At 40.5% G+C, this 20,793-nt stretch overlaps 2 protein-coding genes across 5 annotated transcripts in view; both read left to right on the forward strand.

Annotated features, from left to right (window-relative positions):
* The window catches only part of zgc:92429 (CHORD and p23_melusin_like domain-containing protein), a 36,468-nt gene that overhangs the window by 11,227 nt on the left and 4,448 nt on the right, over window positions 1-20,793 (forward strand). The window lies entirely within an intron of this gene.
* Window positions 4,845-17,950, forward strand: LOC118565660. 4 transcript variants are annotated; one of them, XR_004932509.1, is made up of 9 exons: window positions 4,845-4,922; window positions 6,033-6,167; window positions 8,940-9,005; window positions 9,685-9,747; window positions 11,985-12,062; window positions 12,453-12,542; window positions 14,824-14,991; window positions 15,363-15,455; window positions 17,670-17,950. XR_004932509.1 is itself a non-coding variant. In XM_036146262.1 (6 exons), exons 1-6 carry the CDS (start codon window positions 11,722-11,724, stop codon window positions 17,888-17,890), a joined length of 807 nt encoding a protein of 268 aa, XP_036002155.1. In that variant the 5' UTR covers window positions 11,696-11,721; the 3' UTR covers window positions 17,891-17,950. The 4 variants fall into 4 exon arrangements, 2 of the variants coding, with proteins under 2 accessions (XP_036002155.1, XP_036002156.1); XR_004932510.1 differs by lacking the exon at window positions 11,985-12,062; XM_036146262.1 differs by lacking the exons at window positions 4,845-4,922; window positions 6,033-6,167; window positions 8,940-9,005; window positions 9,685-9,747 and adding an exon at window positions 11,696-11,878.

Below are 20,793 nucleotides of genomic sequence, written 5' to 3' on the forward strand. Positions count from 1 at the left end.
ATTTGTGCATTTAGATAATTATAGATCTTGTGGTTATCTTAATTTAATCATTTTGTGCTGTTTTTCAGTTGTGAAACGCAGTTGTGAAACAGTGAACGCACCACCAGTCAGCGCTGACTTGTTCAGTGAACTTACGCTCACTTGCGTACTGTACACAGAGAGAACTGCCACTCAGGGCAAAGGACTTGATTCAAGTTTTGTAACTGTAGCCTACTGCTAAAATTAGTGCTGTGTCAACTTGCCAACATCCATGTAACGTGTTCAGTGAGTGTACAGAGCTGAGGACTCCCGTGCAATACATGTATACCACTCAAAGTAGCACTGTGTCTCCCGCCAGTGACCATATACTATGGTCCATGAATGCACCGTCCTTCAGTACTCACGGTGAGCTTGTTAAAGAGTGAATGTGAACCTCAATCAGGGCTGAATCATGAAATGAATGACGCAACATTTTGCTGTTTACCAGTTCAGGGAGTTAGAGAATTATGCACTATGCAGTCAGGGCTCCTGCTAAGCACTGAATGAGCCGGTGAATGCAGTTTTTGAATGAATCTTTTTAATGAACGGATTCTAGTGATTCAGTACAGTCAAAAGAACTGTTGAATGGGATAAACACTTCTTTTGACTGTACTAGTAAGCACTAGTGAAGTGGTTCAGAAGAAATTACTCAGTTGTGGCAGAAACATAACTATGACCTGTTCAACTGTGTTAAAAGTAAACATATATGTGAGTACTCTCATGTATAAATGTAGGTTGCCAGACTCTGCAAAAAGCATAATTTTTTGCAACACACTTAAATACATCAGCTACATCCACATACTAAGCTACTCAAATTATGTTTCACTGTACTGTAACCAAGTATCAATTTGTCCCTCTTTCAATAACAAGAAACAAAGATGAAATCAGATTCAAATGTAATCAGCAGGAATTTATTCTGGGTCTGGCAGTAATGGCCTACCTAAGGCCAATAAAATAAAATATTTTATGGACTGGAACATACCTTCCCTTTAAATCAGTGTCTGTTTGTTTAACTCAAAATATGTTATTTCATTGTAGTGACACAAGCACTAAAAAAAATAAAAATAAAATAATAAAATAGACTTATTCCAGCAACACAAATAGATGCCAACAATATAAATGAAATATAACAACTCAAAATCTTGTGTAATGTCTGTTTTCAATCAGTCTCTTTTCAGTGTTTATCAAAAGTAAATCAATCCTTTTGATGAACAGTCAATCCTCATCACAAATTGTGGTTTTAATCTAAGGGTATGAGTTAGATTGTGAGTTGACAGTGTATGAGCATATCTGCAATTCAGTTGTTAAAAGTTTTCATTCTGTATGATAAAAAACTAACATATTTTTTTAGCTTTTTTCTGATATTGTACATTAGGCTTCTTTATGTAGTGTTGTCGGATGTGCATTCTTTTAATGGGGTTTTCATGAGCCCTTTTTGGTTTTTAAGGAGTTTTTTTTTTAATAGTCAGAGCCGCAATTTGGTATTTCTTAGTCCAGGAGAATTAAATAAAGTGCCAGTAAAGGAAACAAAATTTGCATACCCCCCAAAAAATACTATAGAGCTCGATAGAAAGAAAATGTTTTCCTGTCCTGGGACACAGCGGTCTCTGCCTGGCTCTGGTCCACCCACACTAGCAGGAAAACAGTGTAAGAAGTGGTGACTTGATGTGAAAGATGGCTAGTAGAGACTGGCTACAGCTTGGCCATGTCTTCTCCCCTCTCAGCATTATCCTAGTGCTAACCCATGAACTTTCCTGCTCTGAGGTCGCTGCTCTGCAGACGTAAAGCAGAGCTTACTGTTGTGACTCTTAAAGAGTGTGGCTTTTGACACTGAATAACAGACTTGCTAGATAACCACTGGGTTCCAGTACCAGCACAGCAGCCAGAGATCACTGTAGTGGAAAACGGCTAGCATTTATCTTTTATCAGTATGTCATTGTCAGTGTTAGCGGCTAACAGCTAGCAGCTAACAGCTAACATCAGCACTTTTCTGTTAACAAATTAAGCATCCTTACACAGTCAGAGAACGTAGGCCCCTCTGCCATGCTCACACAGTATTATCAAAGCTAATTTAGCTGTCTCCAAACTCTTTTCACTGTCTTCCTGAGTTCTAAGCTTATCAATTGCTGTTGTTTCTTATTATCACAGTGTTGACGGAGAGCACGGTTCATTGCAGTTGATTTGCAGATACATTTTCAATAATTATTTAATTATTTCCACAGTGCTATAAGGTTTGGGTTAGGTTATGATTAGGTTATCAGCTGTAATGGAACAACCCACTAGTGTTCTGCACAAATACTACTGCATAGGGAACAATAAGTGGACTTTTCCTGTTTAATTTTAAAATGGGCCATCTCTATACTTGCTGTAGCTGTAGCTTACACATGTGCATAACTGAAGCCATTTTGTATGTGTTAGAGCAGCAATGCAGCAGCACGACAGAGACAAAATGTGAGGTCTTAAATTTGTTAAAACTTTTAATCTAAGGGTATGAGTTAGATTGTGAGTTGACAGTGTATGAGCATATCTGCAATTCAGTTGTTAAAAGTCTTCATTCTGTATGATAAAAACTGTAACATATTTTTTTAGCTTTTGTAATAGGTAAGTCAAATGCTGATATTGTACATTAGGTTTCTTTATGTAGTGTTGTCTGTTGTGCATTCTTTTAATGGGGTTTTCATGAGCCCTTTTTGGTTTTTAAGGAGTTTTTTTGAATACTCAGAGCAGCAATTTGGTATTTCTTAGTCCAGGAGAATTAAATACAGTGCCAGCAAAGGAAACAAAATTTGCATACCCCCCAAAAAATACTATAGAGCTCGATAGAAAGAAAATGTTTTCCTGTCCTGGGACACAGCGGTCTCTGCCTGGCTCTGGTCCACCCACACTAGCAGGAAAACAGTGTAAGAAGTGGTGACTTGATGTGAAAGATGGCTAGTAGAGACTGGCTACAGCTTGGCCATGTCTTCTCCCCTCTCAGCATTATTCTAGTGCTAACCCATGAACTTTCCTGCTCTGAGGTCGCTGCTCTGCAGACGTAAAGCAGAGCTTACTGTTGTGACTCTTAAAGAGTGTGGCTATTGACACTGAATAACAGACTTGCTAGATAACCACTGGGTTCCAGTACCAGCACAGCAGCAAGAGATCCCTGTAGTGGAAAACGGCTAGCATTTATCTTTTATCAGTATGTCATTGTCAGTGTTAGCGGCTAACAGCTAGCAGCTAACAGCTAACATCAGCACTTTTCTGTTAACAAATTAAACATCCTTACACAGTCAGAGAACGTAGGCCCCTCTGTCATGCTCACACAGTATTATCAAAGCTAATTTAGCTGTCTCCAAACTCTTTTCACTGTCTTCCTGAGTTCTAAGCTTATCAATTGCTGTTGTTTCTGATTATCACAGTGTTGACGGACAGCACGGTTCATTGCAGTTGATTTGCAGATACATTTTCAATAATTATTTAATTATTTCCACAGTGCTATAAGGTTTGGGTTAGGTTATGATTAGGTTATCAGCTGTAATGGAACAACCCACTAGTGTTCTGCACAAATACTACTGCATAGGGAACAATAAGTGGACTTTTTCCTGTTTAATTTTAAAATGGGCAATCTCTATACTTGCTGTAGCTGTAGCCTACACATATGCATAACTGAAGCCATTTTGTATGTGTTAGAGCAGCAATGCAGCAGCACGACAGAGACAAGATGTGAGGTCTTAAATTTGTTAAAACTTTTAATCTAAAGGTATGAGTTAGATTGTGAGTTGACAGTGTATGAGCATATCTGCAATTCAGTTGTTAAAAGTCTTCATTCTGTATGATAAAAACTGTAACATATTTTTTTAGCTTTGGTAATAGGTAAGTCAAATGCTGATATTGTACATTAGGCTTCTTTATGTAGTGTTGTCTGTTGTGCATTCTTTTAATTGGGTTTTCATGAGCCCTTTTTGGTTTTTAAGGAGTTTTTTTGAATACTCAGAGCCCCCAAGAGCCTGTGCCCCTCATAGTGCTCTTTTTAAAGCGCTGCATTTGAACCCAACCCTAACCAACATTCTTCAGGCCTTCCTCCAAACATATGCCCGAGGTTGTCAGCAGTATTGTCTGAGGGTTATTAATTTTTGTCACTATTACCACTAAAAACAAACAAACAAATTAACAAAAAGCTTCACATTATATACTGGGCCTCCAAAGTGCTCTCTGAAACTAGGCCAGGAATGGCTTGTGTCCATGAAATGGGAAAATACTTTTAATTATAGGTTACTATTAATTTAGTCAACAACTTGAGGATACTAGGTATTTGATATATTCAATCTACTGAATATATCAAATATCTAGTACAGCCAAAGTAGTAATTACACTGCATCTAGATTATTTAGGTCAATAAAAAGTAAAGGTTTAGAAAGTACAGTATTTCCCTCTGAAATGTAGTGGATTGTAAGTTTAAAGTTGCATAAAATAGAAATACTAGTAAAGTGGGCTAAAGTACTTAGTTAGTGTCCACCACTAGTATAGTGAAACTTTGGTTAAGGAGAGAGACTTTAATGTTAATAATTTTCTAGTTTGCAGTTTAGTGTTAAATATAAAACATTAGTTATTTGCAGCACTAGTCTGTAAAGCTCCCCTGTGAGCTGAGAAGTGGAGAAATATTGTGTGGTCCTCTGCCAAGCCTCAGTTAATGGCCCATCAGCTTCAAAGGGGCCGCCCTCTGCAGAGCAACGCCCTGCCAGCTGCAGCTCTGCAGGTGCACTTTGCGCCCCTCCCCCCTCCCGCTCCCGCCCCCTCCCTCCCGCTCTCCCGCCCCCTCCCTCCCGCTCTCCCCTCCACACGACGCGACGGGACCGCAGCAGCAGCAGAGAGTTACAGGAGTTTCAAGAAGCGGGAGCTGTCCGACTCGACACCAGCAGCTGGTAAGTTTTAAATTCTCTTATTTTTGATTTAATCTGGCATGATTTTTGAACGATAGGTTACGATTAACAGTGATATTACTCGATAAGTTATGATAAACAGTGATATTTCTCTTAACAGAGTAGTTAGCATAAGCCAGTTAGCGTTAGCTAACCCTGCTAACGCTAGTGTGTTAGCAGGGTTAGCTAACCCTGCTAACACACTGGTGTTGCAGGCTGGTGTTGCTGTCGGCTAATACGGTAAACTACAGGTATTTTATCGGACTGTACCTCTTAAATATAGCCTCCTTTCCTAAGGCCTCTGTTTACAAGCAACAACCTAATTTCCAATGTAATTATTCATGTAATTATTTTTTTGGGACTTGCTTCAGTTTGCACCATTTATTCAGGGCTGTAACGTTACAGTGCGACAGTTTTGACTGCATATGCTATTAAAAATTATTCTATGCAAACTAAAATGGGAGTTTTGCAGCGAGCTCTGTCTCTCTCCTCTGCTCTGTCTGTGGAAGGTGAGGCTGAGCTCCACACATACAACAGGCCGACAGGATGAAACAGACTTTAGGTTTCACGTTATCAAGTCGAGTAGAGCTCCTTGCTGTCATTGGCAACAAAATCTGTCATTGAGATGAAGTTTTTCAAACAATACAGAGCTTATTATACTGATAATGAACTGTTATGAACAGACTCAAAGCAGACATTTACTGTATGTAGCAATTGAGTCTAATTAGCTAAATATATTAAAATAAGTTTTTTTATGAGGCTGACTGCAGCCTGCACCTCCTCTAAAAGCAGCAGTGAGTCTGAGCAGCAGCAAGAGAGGATGCATTTTACCACAGAGCTGTTAACCAGTTTAAAGACCTGTAGCTTTTTTAAACAGTAGTTTGTGTTTGTTATGCTTACTCATGTAAAATTTTAGCAGTGGCATTATCAGCTGCAGCACTGTGCCACTTTTGAAAGCATATAGAGTAAACACTAAAAGATCACACAGGACAAATTATTCTTCAAAAGTCTTGTGCTGTTCCCAAGTGTTGATTCTGTTATGTTATATGTTATATATAAGTTTCTCCTTGTCTCATCTCCTTGCCTCCTTTCCTCTTCCACTCTTTCATCTAGATAGGAGCTTTGAACCACCAAAAGTCTCAGCAGCTCAAGGTGGATTTACCCCCAGAGGAGACGACCACTACCACCATTAACATAAACCAGCTGATAGACATGGACCTGCTCATTTCGAAGAATAAGAAGCGTGAGGTGAGCCTGCAAATATTCCAATACCTACAAGTCATATTTTAAATAGCAATTTAATACTCTTTAAACAGTAATATAACAAAAACACAAATGCTATTATCCAACAAATGTAGGCTATTATATTTATTAAAAATATTCAGCAGAATGAACTCGTCACAAACTTTACGACCTTAGTTAGCATACAACAATAAATATAACAAATAGCCTTGTTTTATTCAAGGTTTAAAAGAATGAATCTGAAGATTTTTTTGAAATGCTCCTATTATGCAGTAGTTCCCTCTGTCCTTGCACCACCACTGCAGCTTTAATGTGAGCGGATGGATCTTCTGTTTAAGCTAATTACATCTCAGAAAACTACAATTTCTTTGCACAAACAACTTCAGATGGCTATTCAAAGTTACACTGATGGGTTTGTTTACTTCAAAGAAGCAGACATGCTTATTAAAAGTAGCAATCACGTTTCAGTCACATGGCTGACCACTGTATTCAAAGTCATCTTCCATATCATATAAATATTCAGCCATTATTGAGAAAATACTTACCAGTATGCTACAAAAACATTGTGCCTCTGAGTTCATATTACATGGTTGAATTAAGGTACAGGAGAGTTTCAGATTAACTGTAAATGCACTGAGCTTCAGACTAATTGTAAATGCACTGAGCTTTAGACTAACTGTAAATGCACTCTTCTTCAGATTAACTGTAAATGCACTGAGCTTCAGACTAGCTGTAAATACACTTGAGTTTCAGACTAACTGTAAATACACTGGGTTTCAGACTAACTGTAAATGCACTGATCTTCAGACTAACTGTAAATACACTTGAGTTTCAGACTAACTGTAAATGCACTGATCTTCAGACTAACTGTAAATGCACTGGTCTTCAGATTAACTGTAAATGCACTGAGTTTCAGATTAACTGTAAATGCACTGAGCTTCAGACTAACTGTAAATACACTGAGCTTCAGACTATCTGTAAATGCACTGAGCTTCAGACTATCTGTAAATGCACTGAGCTTTAGACTAACTGTAAATGCACTCTTCTTCAGATTAACTGTAAATGCACTCTTCTTCAGATTAACTGTAAATGCACTGAGCTTCAGACTAACTGTAAATGCACTGAGTTTCAGATTAACTGTAAATGCACTGAGCTTTAGACTATCTGTAAATGCACTGAGCTTCAGACTAACTGTAAATACACTGAGCTTCAGATCAACTGCAAATGCACTGAGCTTCAGAATAATTGTAAATGCACTGAGCTTTAGACTAACTGTAAATGCACTCTTCTTCAGATTAACTGTAAATGCACTGAGCTTCAGACTAACTGTAAATGCACTGAGCTTCAGACTAACTGTAAATACACTGAGCTTCAGACTATCTGTAAATGCACTGAGCTTCAGATCAACTGCAAATGCACTGAGCTTCAGAATAATTGTAAATGCACTGAGCTTTAGACTAACTGTAAATGCACTCTTCTTCAGATTAACTGTAAATGCACTGAGCTTCAGACTAATTGTAAATGCACTGAGCTTTAGACTAACTGTAAATGCACTCTTCTTCAGATTAACTGTAAATGCACTGAGCTTCAGACTAGCTGTAAATACACTGGGTTTCAGACTAACTGTAAATGCACTGATCTTCAGACTAACTGTAAATACACTTGAGTTTCAGACTAACTGTAAATGCACTGATCTTCAGACTAACTGTAAATGCACTGGTCTTCAGATTAACTGTAAATGCACTGAGTTTCAGATTAACTGTAAATGCACTGAGCTTCAGACTAACTGTAAATACACTGAGCTTCAGACTATCTGTAAATGCACTGAGCTTCAGACTATCTGTAAATGCACTGAGCTTTAGACTAACTGTAAATGCACTCTTCTTCAGATTAACTGTAAATGCACTGAGCTTCAGACTAACTGTAAATGCACTGAGTTTCAGATTAACTGTAAATGCACTGAGCTTTAGACTATCTGTAAATGCACTGAGCTTTAGACTATCTGTAAATGCACTGAGCTTCAGATCAACTGCAAATGCACTGAGCTTCAGACTAATTGTAAATGCACTCTTCTTCAGATTAACTGTAAATGCACTCTTCTTCAGATTAACTGTAAATGCACTGAGCTTCAGACTAACTGTAAATGCACTGAGCTTCAGACTAACTTGTTTGATGTAAACAAACCCATCAGTGTAAGTCTGAATAACCATCTGAAGTTTTCTGTGAAAAAATTGCAGTTTTTTGAGATGTAAATAGCCTAAACAGCCATGAAATGAAGAGGCACTTCATTCTAAAAATAATATACGGTAGCCATGTAGTAAACAGCTTTCAGCTGCAGGTCAGTGCGTCTTTCTTGGACCAGGTAGCTTAATCACAGTGCTGTTTCATCGCACTTTCCTGCTGTGTCAAATGTGTGGTCAGATTGATAGATCGTTTGGTAAAAGCTTTAGTCCTACCTGCCATCTCACAAATACTGCAGAACGTTTTGTTTATTCCGTCTACACTTTCATGACTTAACCATTTTAATTTCTCCTGCCATTCTGGTTTAAAACATTGTGTTTGGATAGGCTGCTGTCCCATTCTCTGTTTATTGAGGAGCAGAAGAGCTTGACGTTTTTATGTGGTGTTACTGGCCTCAACGGCCGTTGATATTTTCATTGGCCTGTCAATTACATTTGATGGCCAAAATATTATGGCTGACCTAAAGTCTGAGCATGAGACATTTTTCAGGCATGTCAGGACTGACTGGTATTTTGCATGTGCTGACCTCATTTGCAGGGCCAAACCCTCCCTGAAAAGTCAAAAGATCAGGAGGATGGAGAGGAGACAGACGAGCCAGAGGAGGTAAGTGCAGGGGATGTTGCACATAAAGAGTGATGCCACAGATGCAAGCAGGTTAGAATTAGCAGGTTAAAAGCAGGTTACTCAAATTGGGGGAGAGAGAAAGAGAGAGAAAACGTATATGGTTGTGAACACTAATCAGGGCTGTACGCTTACTTTTTTAGGTTGTAATGCTGGAGCTAGCACGTTAAAAAATGTAGTAGCGCACCCGGTTGGATAGTTAAACATGTTTTATTAGTGAAATTCATTTGATATTGATCAGAAATTATGTGAATGCTTATGTTCATGTGATATTTCAGATTTTCTTTTTAATTCATTTGCAAAAAAAATCTAAAATTCTGGGTTTGGGTTGTCCTCGCGAGGTACTGAGTGGTGATTCCTGAGGAAACTTTTTTTTTTTTTTTACTTTGACACAAAGCTTCAACATAAGAAATACTAAAAAATTGAGGGTCTGAATACTTTCATGACCCACTGTATATATTAGACTTTTTGGTTGTTACACAGCTGGTTCTCCGTTTCTTACCTATTATACTTTATTTTCTTTGTAACAGTGAAAGCTCAATTTTTATTAATAGTTGTTATTGTATTTATAAGCTGTAGATCTATTTTAACACAAAGTAAAAATGGATTATTCTGTAATTGGAAATTGTATTTGAGACTATGTTTTTGGTAACTCTTTCAGGAAATGGACCAGTGCCCTTCAGACCCAGATGTTCCTCCACTGAAGAGAACTGAGAGTGTCTTTGTAAGTTTGCAGACAAACCAGTGTGTATTTTGAAATCAGTTGTGATGACAAAATTACGAACTATATTATTGTTGATGGGAAAGGCGTAATTGGAAAATTTAAGTGGGAAGTATTTAAACTTACTAATTGAGTCCCATCTGACTTTAACTTTTCTAGCTTACAAAGAAAATGCTTGGGATCTCTGAATATAAATCAATGACAAGCAGTGAAAAAAGTGAGGATGAGTATGTGCCTAGTTCTACACCAGAATCAGAAGTATCTGAGAAAGAACTCAAACTGCTCAAGTCTCCAACAAACTACAGTTCATCAAACTCGGATGTTCGATGCTTGAACAAAGGTCGTGTGAAGCCTGTGAAATGCAGACAGAGCACATCTTCCTCTTTCCAATCCATGGCAGATTGTGAGTTATCCGAATCCTCCAGTGACACGGATGTAAAAGTCTTGAGGCTAAAAAAGAAAAAAAATGGTGGTCGAGTCTACGATAAGAGGCAGTACTGTCTGTACTGTTGTAAACCATATGCCAAAATTGCACGGCACTTGGATAAGAAACACAGCAACTTGGAGGAGGTAGCACGAGCATTCAGTTATCCAAAAGGATCAGTGGAGAGAAAGCTGCAGATAACTCTAATTCGAAATAAAGGCAATCGTCGCCACAACTTTGAGGTCCTGGAGGAGGGTAAAGGGGTGATGGTTCCCTCTCAACAAAGCACTGAACCAGTGAATGCAAAAGACTATTTGCACTGCACATACTGTGAGGCATTACTCAAAAGGAAAGTGTTGTGGCGGCACATGAAAAAATGCAAATTGGCAAAGAAAAGCATGAAGCCAGGCAGAACCAGAGTGCAGTCACTTTGTGCTGCTGGACAGCCTGTCCCAAAGGAGATCAATGACAAAGTCTGGTGCCTAGTAAATGGCATGAATCAAGACAACATAACAGACACAATTCGGCAAGAAAAATATATTCTGAAGTTAGGAGAACACTTCTATAACAAAAAAGGGACAGACAAAAGCCAACACCAATATATCAGACAAAAAATGCGGGAAATGGGAAGATTAGTTCTCCTAGCAAAGACCCATGGCAAGCTGAAAACAATACATGACTTCTTTCTGCCAGCAAACTTCTGCCACGTTGTGAAAGCTGTGAAGATGGTCTGTGGATGGAGTGAAGATACCAGCAGTTTCAAGATTCCATCCTTGGCGCTCAAACTAGGCCATAGTCTAACTAAAATAGCAGATATTGCAGAGTTTGAAGCAAGGATGTCAGAGAACAAGAAGGCCCTTGAAAATGTGATGACGTTCAGGACATTGAAAGAGAATAAATGGGATGAGTGGGTGTCTTCGCATGCACTGAGGAACCTCAGAGAGTCGAAGTGGAATAAACCTCTTCTTATCCCCTACTGTGAAGATGTTGTGAGACTGCACAACCACATTGACACAGAAAGGCCCAAGTATCGATCCAATCTTGAAACTGCACCAAATAAGAGGAACTGGTTAAATCTTGCTAAACTAACACTTTGTGAAGTGATCGTCTTCAATCGTAGGAGAGAGGGAGAAGTTTCAAAGATGTCCCTGAATGACTTCATGTTGAGAAACACCTTTGCCAGTAATCCAGATCTTGATCTTGCCTTGACTGACATGGAAAAGAAGCTCTGCAAATACTTTGAGCGTGTGGAAATCAAAGGTAAGCGGGACAGAAAGGTCCCTGTCTTACTCAGCCCAGACATGGTGTCCTCCATACAGATGCTGGTGAGATATCGACGACAATGTGATGTGCCAGATGAGAATGTGTATTTGTTTGGTAGACCTGAGGCAGAAAGTCACCTCAGAGGATCTGATGCCATCCGTGCTATTGCATGTGAATGCGGGGTGAAGGACCCTCAAACGTTGACATCGACAAGATTAAGGAAACAAATGGCAACAATGTCACAAGTTCTAAACTTAAAAGAGAATGAGGAGGACTGCCTTGCAGGTTTCATGGGTCACAACATCAGGGTCCATCGACAATATTATCGGCTCCCTGAAGGGACATTACAAGTTGCGAAAGTTGCAAAGTTGCTTATGGCCTGTGGAAGAGGAGAGCTATCAAAATTTAAAGGCCTGACATTGGACGAGATCAACGTTGATCCAAATGGTAAAACCTCACCTTGCACACACTATTTTATCATTTAATGTGATGGGATAAATGTGTCATAGGTTTGTCATGCTGCTTCACAACATTTTTTGCTGTGTTTATTCAGAGGAAGTACCTGAAGACAGCTCTCTATCTGGAAGTGAAGATGAAGATGTGATGTCGAGTCTATCCTCTAACTCATCAGGTACATTCACTGAACCAGTGGTTCTCGAAGTGGGGTCTGGGCACTCCCAGGGGTTCCTGGGTGTTCACAGCAAGAAGGGGATTCTTTTTTTTTCACTTGTTCACACCATAACCCAATTACAGAATGTTTTGCAGAACTATTTTGTCATGGGTTTAATAAACTTTATGTATGTAAAACATCTAAAGCTTTTATCTAATGGGGGTCTGAAGTCTAATCTCTGTCAGTTTTAGCGTCTTTGGGTGGGTTATCAACCCTGCTATATAGTTAAAAACAAAACAGGTCAATGTTGCCATGGCTTGTGTTCTCATAGTTCATGGAGAGGATGATTTAGTATATTCAGTGCTTCAAGTGAGCTTTTCTAACATTGCATCTTTATGTTTTTCCTTGAAGGTCTAAGACCAGTGAAAATGACTAGACCCGTTCACAGGACACCTACAGAGGAGGACCAGGAGTCTGATGCTTCATCACAGCTAACCAGAGGTATTTTAACGGAATAGTTCATCCCAAGTCAATATTCAATCATTATCTATACACCCTCAAGCTGATGAGAAATCCTCTAGTTTTTTAATACTCTACAGGCGAACAGGCTACAGTTAATATTTAGGCTACAAAAATATACTGAATAGGGGGTTTTCAGCTGACGTCACGCTCACGTGACTACTCAGCGCGTCCGCCATATTGGGTGGCAGTCGTTTCGCACCGTTGACCTGCATTGTATGACGCCTTAGGCAGTATTGGAAGTGAACAATGGGGAAAACGTGTTTAATGGTTGGTTGCACGGCCCGTGGAGGTGGAGATCAACGCTCTTTCTATCGCCTACCAGCCGTAATAGTGAATCAGTGTGAAAAAACAAAACAGCTCTCTGAACAACGCCGTCACCTATGGCTGACACGGATATCCAGGTCCGATTTGGACGGTGTTAAGCTGGAATACGCCAGAGTCTGCGGTGCTCACTTTGTCACAGGTAATTAACTGTTAAGTATTTAAAACATGTAAGAAGAATATATTAATAATAGGGCTTGGGCGTTATGACTTATTACTTTCCACGGCTGCCATGTTGACTGCCTCCGCCGCCTCTACTGCCTATTACTACCGCATACTGTACTCCCTCTCTCAGCCATGTTTTAATTTGATTAATTTCACCTTAACTTGATTTCAACCATGGTAAACCGTTGCTGTATTGTGGGCTGTAACAGCGCAACACATGATCGCCATGGGAAAAACATAGAAACAGATTAATTTTCCACCGCTTTCCTGCCTGGAGGCGCAACCACGGAGAACAACTGTTAGCGATAACAAAGAGTCGGCTCGCTTGGATCGTGGCTGTAAGACCGAACATAACTTTCCACAGTATCCCGATGTCAATGAGAGTGTGTTCTAAACGTTTGAAACACATAGCAGCTAGTTAAAAGTACATTACATGCGCGAGTGGTTGTTAGCGCTAACGGTTAGCATGTGCCAGAGCCCCTCTGAGCGCAGCTTACCTTTGAACGAGTTACAGAGATAACAAAGAGTCGTCGGCTCGCTTGGATCGCGGTTGTAAGTCGACCGAACATAACTTTCCACAGTATCCCGATGTCAATGAGAGTGTGTTCTAAACGTTTGAAACACATAGCAGCTAGTTAAAAGTACATTACATGCGCGAGTGGTTGTTAGCGCTAACGGTTAGCATGTGCCAGAGCCCCTCTGAGCGCAGCTTACCTTTGAACGAGTTACAGAGATAACAAAGAGTCGTCGGCTCGCTTGGATCGCGGTTGTAAGTCGACCGAACATAACTTTCCACAGTATCCCGATGTCAATGAGAATGTGTTCTAAACGTTTGAAACACATAGCAGCAAGTTAAAAGTACATTACATGCGCGAGTGGTTGTTAGCACTGACGGTTAGCAGCTACTAAACTAGCATGTGCCAGAGCCCGTCTGAGCACAGCTTACCTTTGAACGAGTTGCTGTGTTCCCACTGTTTGCTGGCTTTATGATCTGCAGCTCCTACCGGCGCCAATACGGTAAATACAACTTAATTTTGCGCTGGTCATTGTTCGGCTTAAATAATTAAAGCCGCGAGCGGCGTCGATCGGCCCTGCAGCCAAGCGCCTTCGCGCACCGCCGGCCGCCAGCCACCGCAGAAGCATGCGACACATTTGCGTCGGATTGTTTACATTTTTACCATCTTATTAAAACTCACCCGTCCACGTATGATGGCGATTTCCTTGATGTACATAACCAGATGTGAACTGGTTGTGAGCCTCTAGATCCTTGTAAGCTCTCATTTCCTCAAGAGTGTGCAGAGGGTTTTTACCGAACACCAGGTAATGCACTATGTCGCCGTGCTCTACATTTGGCCAATCATCTGGATTACGGCTAAACAAGGCACCGTGGAGGGCATAGGGGTCCATATGGTCGATCACGGAACATTTCCTCAGATATACGTCCTTATCTGGTCGCTCTAGCGTGCTGGCGTACTTATCCATTCGCGATACGATAATACGTGTACGACAACTAGAGATAAGGAAGTGTGCCACCCAATATGGCGGACCGGAAGTTGGCCAGTGACGTCAGTGAAAACCCCCTATTATGTTTGAAGTCAACTGTGTATGTCATGGTTTCGAGACACTTGGATTGCAGCGGACAAGCAGTATGAAGGGTAGTTTTATAGGCTTTTTTGTAACTGTTACCATCACCACCCGTTATATAGATGAATGCTGTGGGATTCCCCACGGCACTCTTTTCAAAACATCATTCTGTCAATCTGTTTGCCTACAGGTAGATCAAGGAACTGGACAGAGGAGGACCATGACTCTGATACCTCATCACAGCCATTGAATCACTGTTTTCAAGATGAGTCAAGACCTGTGAAGAAGATGAAACCCACCAAGAGGACACCTAGAGAGGAGGACCCTGAGTCTGGTACCTCATCACAGCCAAGAAAAGGTATTTGACCAATAACCTGTTTCAGTGGGTGTAATAATCCACTTGATACACAATTCAGAATTTTTTATTATAAATTTCTTTTAATATTGGAGTACTTTACTTTGTCATTTATTGGTTTTTAAGCTGTGCTCTAACTTGTCTATTTAACTTTTACCACAACTTTCTGTCTTCAATGTCTGCACCAGGGAAAGTTTCTGTAATTTTATGTGTTTATATGTAATTTGATGCAAGATACACAAATCAATATCCTCATCATACCTGAAGAAAAAACTTAAATTTTGAAAACGTTTTTGAAAATGTGCTTTCTTTAAAGTCTTCAAAGATGCAGTGCTTTAAGTTAACTTTTCTATCATTGAATCTCTGTTTTCAAGACGAGTCAAGACGTGTGAAGAAGATGAAACCCACCAAGAGGACATCTAGAGAGGAGGACCCTGAGTCTGATACCTCATCACAGCCAAGAAAAGGTATTTGACCAATAACCTGTTTCAGTGTATGTAACAATCCACTTGATACACGTATTGAGTCTCGTATGCTCTCAAAACACTGAAGAGCTGCGCCCTGTGGGAAAACTGACGGAAGCCAATGAGAGAGCAGCTTCGGGTCATGTGCTTGTCAAAGTTTGAGGGCTTATGTTGACTCATTAGGCCGGCGCACCGCACACAGGAAGTACATATACATTAGTAAAATACCATTTGGAATTGATTTATAATGAATGCTGACGGGTGCGGAGAGACTAACAGGAGCATCTTGCAAACAAATACTTTTTATTTCATAATTATTTTGCATTTTCTAAATCATTTATGTTTAATGATTAAAGTACTTCTTGATTCTGAGATCATACAAGTTGCTATATATTATAAAGTTCATATATCAATATGACCTGAGTAAAAAAAATTAAAAATTTCGATGACAAATTGTATTTTTCAGGCTTTTTATCTCAAGCCTCCTTAAAAAATTTCGCTGCGTGTCACGTGACCGATGACGTAGTTCGTTGACAAGCGTTGATCTGTTTACATGGCAACACGTTACTTCCTGTTTGCAAAACTCGCTTTTCTCAAATTAAAATAGACGGATAAAACATGTTTAAAATGTGTGTTGTTTATGGTTGTTCAGATACCAACAAGGAGAACGTCTCCTTACACACATTTCAGAACCCGAAGAGTCCCGGAGGAGAGAAAGTCCTCGCTCAATGGAACCGCCCAGTAGCCGGTAGCCTCTAAGCTTTAGCCTCAGACGCAGCGCTGCCTCACGAGTCCTGAGTGGAGTGTCTGTCCCACTCCAGCCGAGACAATCTCTGAGCAACCTGAGCCCAGAGAAGCTCTCAGCCTGGGTTTACTAACGCTGCAGCTCCTCTTCCTCACTCCTCACACCGTGGGAGTGCAGAAATCTGGCTGTCACCATAGCAACCTGCTTTGGAGCGACGCGTTAGCCACACCTCCTCTCAGCACAGCCCTGCTACCCCGCAAAACCCCGAGATGTTTAAATCCGCGGTGGGGATATCAGCCCTTTGGGTTGTGGGTCTATCGGTCTGCTACTCCGGCGCTCCAAGTATTCTCTCTGCCGCTCTGCTACGCTGCTGCCATCCTGCTGCTGCCCCGATCCGGAGAATATAAGCGCCGCGGCGCAACTAATAAATGCGCGTCCGGTCTTACGTCTAGATTATCAAGTAAAATTCCGGGAACAAATAATGCTGAGACACTGTGGTTTGTTCTGATAAAGATCCTTTTCTTTTATGTGCTGTTTTGGCGAATTTCAGCGGCCGTGATAAACGATGCCAGGCAGTCGGGCTTTGACGAGTTGTTTCCGTGTTTACATCTGAACCGCGATTATAAAACCTGATTCCAGCCCATTTTGTTTAATCTCCTAAAATGTTTTATTATTATATAGCCGAATTGTAACAGAAACTTGCGCTGTATTTCATGTTAAAATCATCACTTTGTGAATCCACATGTGAACTTGTCGTTGTGTCTCCATTGCACTCTCTGTAGCTTAGCCGGAGCTAAGTCAACGAACTACGTCATCGTACCACGTGACCCAGATGTGGATTTTCCGCCTAGCGGTTGCCAAGGGGCACTTTTGAGTTAAAAAAAAATATCTTTACCAGCGCAATCCCGATCTTAATGCCCCATTTTCTGGAAATAAGTTTTTCCGAGTTGGTCGATTTTAGAATCAAGAAGTACTTTAAGTAAATTTTGTCCAGCTATTTGGAGGGGCGGCGCCTCAGCACCCCGCATTAACCGGTCGCCACCGGTCAGATGTTTGCAACAAACTCAACTGAATGGTTTCTCTCCTTTAGGATCTCGCCACAGACCGTCGTTCTAATGAACTCTCCTCCAGATTAAAAATAAACTAAAATAAGGCATTATTTTATCACAGTGCTTACAGACAGGAAAAACTGTTGACAATTTACGATTTACGATAATTGACAATTTATTTTTCTTATAGAATTTGCAATAATAGGCTTATAAGGATTGAACAACTCATGCTGCCTTTTTTATGTTCACTTACTGTTTGCATCAAAATTAGGGATAAGAATTGAGAACCAGTTCCAGTTGAAAACTGGCTCAATCCATCAACAGTGGCAGTGCAGCCTCTGGACTGTCTATAGTGCACACACACACACATCTATAGTAATCACCCCTACGAACCTTTATTTCATCTTATTTTATTTTTCATAGATTCATCAAGAAAGAAGAGGAAGATGTGGAGCAAAGCAGAAGTCCACGCTGTGGAACAAAAGCTAATGCACAACATTAAGACTGGCAAGGTTCCTGGGAAAGCACAGTGTCTTGAATGTATCCATGCATTCCCAGATGCACTGAAAGGTAGGACCTGGGATGCTGTGAAATACTATGTGAAAAACCGCATAGACACCTGGAAGCGGCGGTCTACGAGGTAACTGCAAGCTCTTGTTTTGTGTTTGAAAGAGCAACTGTTAATGCAGCTCTCACCATTTGATCTGTTGTTTAGCTGAACCTCAGAGGTCAGCTTTTGAAGTTCTGCTGTTAGAGAGCAGTGATCTGCTCAGATTGCACTTTATTTTATGCAATTTATTTCATACATAACAGAAATTTTTTTGTACTGTTATGCTTCTTCAATTCATGGATTAGCAAATGTTTTAAAAAGTTTGTTTAACCCTCACATATTGCTCATATTCTGAGTCATAATTACTCTACACCAGGGCTTCTCAATTCCAGTCCTCGCACCCCCCTGCCCTGCATGTTTTAGATGTGTCCCTCCTTCACCACACCAGTTTTAAATGATCAGCTCGGCATCAAGCTCTGCAGAGGCCTGATAACGAGACACTCATTTGAATCAGGTGTGGTGGAGGAGGGACACATCTAAAACATGCAGGGCAGGGGGGTGTGAGGACTGGAATTGAATTCATTCAAATATTGAAAATATTTTACATTAATGGGTTCCAATTGTAGCAGTTACTGATCTTTACATTAATTATTAACATTTCTGTATATCAGTAATGTTGCCTGCTGTTAAAAATAAATGACAGACTTTTCATTCAACATTTGTGTAGCTTGTTTGTATCACTCAGCCTATGGTGTTTTTACACTGGGTAGTTTAATTGTGTGTACTGTTAGTAGCTACTACAGTTTTGCAAAATTGAACAAAGTAAGCAAAGACTGTTTTTGTAACCTCATGTTCCTTTCCCACAGTAAATAACATCATACTTTGCTAACAGCTCAATTATGGCAAGAAAATTTCCATTGTCTGGCTCATCTAGTGTATTTGCGCTGCCTCTGAATGACATATTCCTGAAGGCTAAGAAGAGTGTTACATCCAGCAGCCGCTTCAGTAGTGCTTTGTTTTTTTTATTTTTGTCTCCATCAATTTTTGTTGTAGGCTGTCAATTCCAGAAGTCTGTAGGAGAGAATGTTGTAGGTTGTAGGTTCTCTCACTCACTTACTCACTCACTCACTCTGGGCCCGGGACAACAGACCGTTTTGTCCCCCCCTATGGGCGGCACCTGGTACCAACCCACTTCTTAAGTCCCCATTGTGTTAGTAAATTTCATATGCAATAAGTGAAAAATTTAAAATGTGAAATCTTAACATTTTAAGCGATATATGAAAATCTAAAATCCAAAAAAAATTTTGGGACTTGGAACCATGTCTGTATCTCATTTAGAAAGGGTGGTCCCCACCGGACACCTTTTTGTCCACTGTCCCCACCGGGGCAGATAAACGAGTATGTGTGTGTGTGTGTGTGTGTGTGTGTGTGTGTGTGTGTGTGTGTGTGTGTGTGTGTGTGTGTGTGTTTAGGTAATGTCTCTGGCATTCCTGCCTAGGCCCAAAATAGACTCCAATCTGACATCAGCAAAAGCTGAGAAATTCATTATCTGCACCGGTGGCTGATGTCTGCTCACGAGAGGAAAGAGCAGGAAGTGCTGAATGCAGTGATTTCACATCGAGGCCGCCTCCTGGTTGTCTACAGCCTTCTTTCTATAATTTGAACATCATGTATTTGAAGCGCTCACTCTGAGGCTGTGATGACATCTGAACCTTTAAAACACGCATCTGGGTATTCTCAAGAGCGGAGAGGTTTTTCACGTTATGACCGCACACATCTGTTCATCTCCTTGGGATTTAATGTGATCGGGACAAAGTGGTACACAACAGCGAAGTGTAATAAAAAAAAGGTTTTCAAGGCCTTTTACAAATACAGATCTGAAAAGTATGGTTTGCCTGTCTATTCTGCCTTCTTTACTAAGTTACCTGCTGATCAAATGCACTGCATCTCACTGGAAGTCACCTGTTTACTAAAAATAATCCATCTCTGTGTAATTCTTTTTTCTTCTTCTTCTTCTTTTTTCTGTGTCCTGTCTGGCAATGTGGCATTACGAATTGTTGTCTTAATGCCAAAAGGAGCCCAACAGACTTTACTTTCACAAGTGGAGCCTTACCGCTTTCACCATAGTGCTTCGATTGATTCATATATGCAGTAAGCTTTATTAGAATTTATGTTGGGAATATTTCATGTTATGTGGACACTGAAATAGGAAAGTAGAAGAGGAAAAAAAAGGAGAGAAACAGATGAGACAAAATCCCAAAGAAGAGAAAAGGTGAAAGAGAAAGAGGAGAGAAAAGGGAGAGATCAAGATAACATCCTCTGAGTCTGCTTTTACATCTGCAAAGAGAAAATAACAGCAAAACAAACCGATAAAATATTACAGGTATCAAACAACCTGTAATAAACAATACTGTATAAGAATATACAGTATTATTTAATATGAAAAGTAGAAGGTAATACTGAATCTGTAAGTACCTGGATCCAAGCGCCTCACATCTGTGTGTAATTCAGTCTGAGTATGAATAAAGGCCTCAGAGGTTCGTTACAGAGCAACCTGCAAAGATGTCTTTTTGTAGCAGAAAACTATCCCTGCACGTCAAACATCCTCGCTTTAGCAGCTCTATTAGACAGTGAGACCCGTTCAAATGTCCCAGTTACCCCAAAAAACACCCACAGGCCCTCATAAATGCAGCCAGGCAGGAAAACGCACACACTGCTGGGCCTCAACTTTCTTCCCTGGGTTTTCGGGAAGCTGTAAGGTTAAATAGCTCCATCTGGTGGACGTCTCTTGTAACTGCATATGTCATTTATTTGCCACTATTCGAGCTCGATCCTGAGGGGAAAAGTCCAAGGAACCCTTCAGTGACACCTTTTGGTTAAACTGCTGGTTTTGAAGTTGGAGCCGCTATCCCTGGAAACGGACACGGCTGGATGTGTGAGATCTGCAGGTCCTGAAAGGCACTAGAGGAGTAGTTGGTCTAAAAAGATGCCCGTCTG

Source organism: Fundulus heteroclitus, chromosome 14 (assembly GCF_011125445.2).
Source record: "Fundulus heteroclitus isolate FHET01 chromosome 14, MU-UCD_Fhet_4.1, whole genome shotgun sequence".
NCBI classification, from domain to species: Eukaryota; Metazoa; Chordata; class Actinopteri; order Cyprinodontiformes; family Fundulidae; genus Fundulus; species Fundulus heteroclitus.

Excerpts from the sequence above, each read along its gene's own strand:
- LOC118565660 (XM_036146262.1), top strand. The coding sequence starts at position 11,722 with ATGGGTCACAACATCAGGGTCCATCGACAATATTATCGGCTCCCTGAA. Across the intron at positions 12,063-12,452 it reads TCTATCCTCTAACTCATCAG|GTCTAAGACCAGTGAAAATG; the intron begins GTACATTCACTG and ends TTTTCCTTGAAG. Across the intron at positions 14,992-15,362 it reads CTCATCACAGCCAAGAAAAG|ACGAGTCAAGACGTGTGAAG; the intron begins GTATTTGACCAA and ends TCTGTTTTCAAG.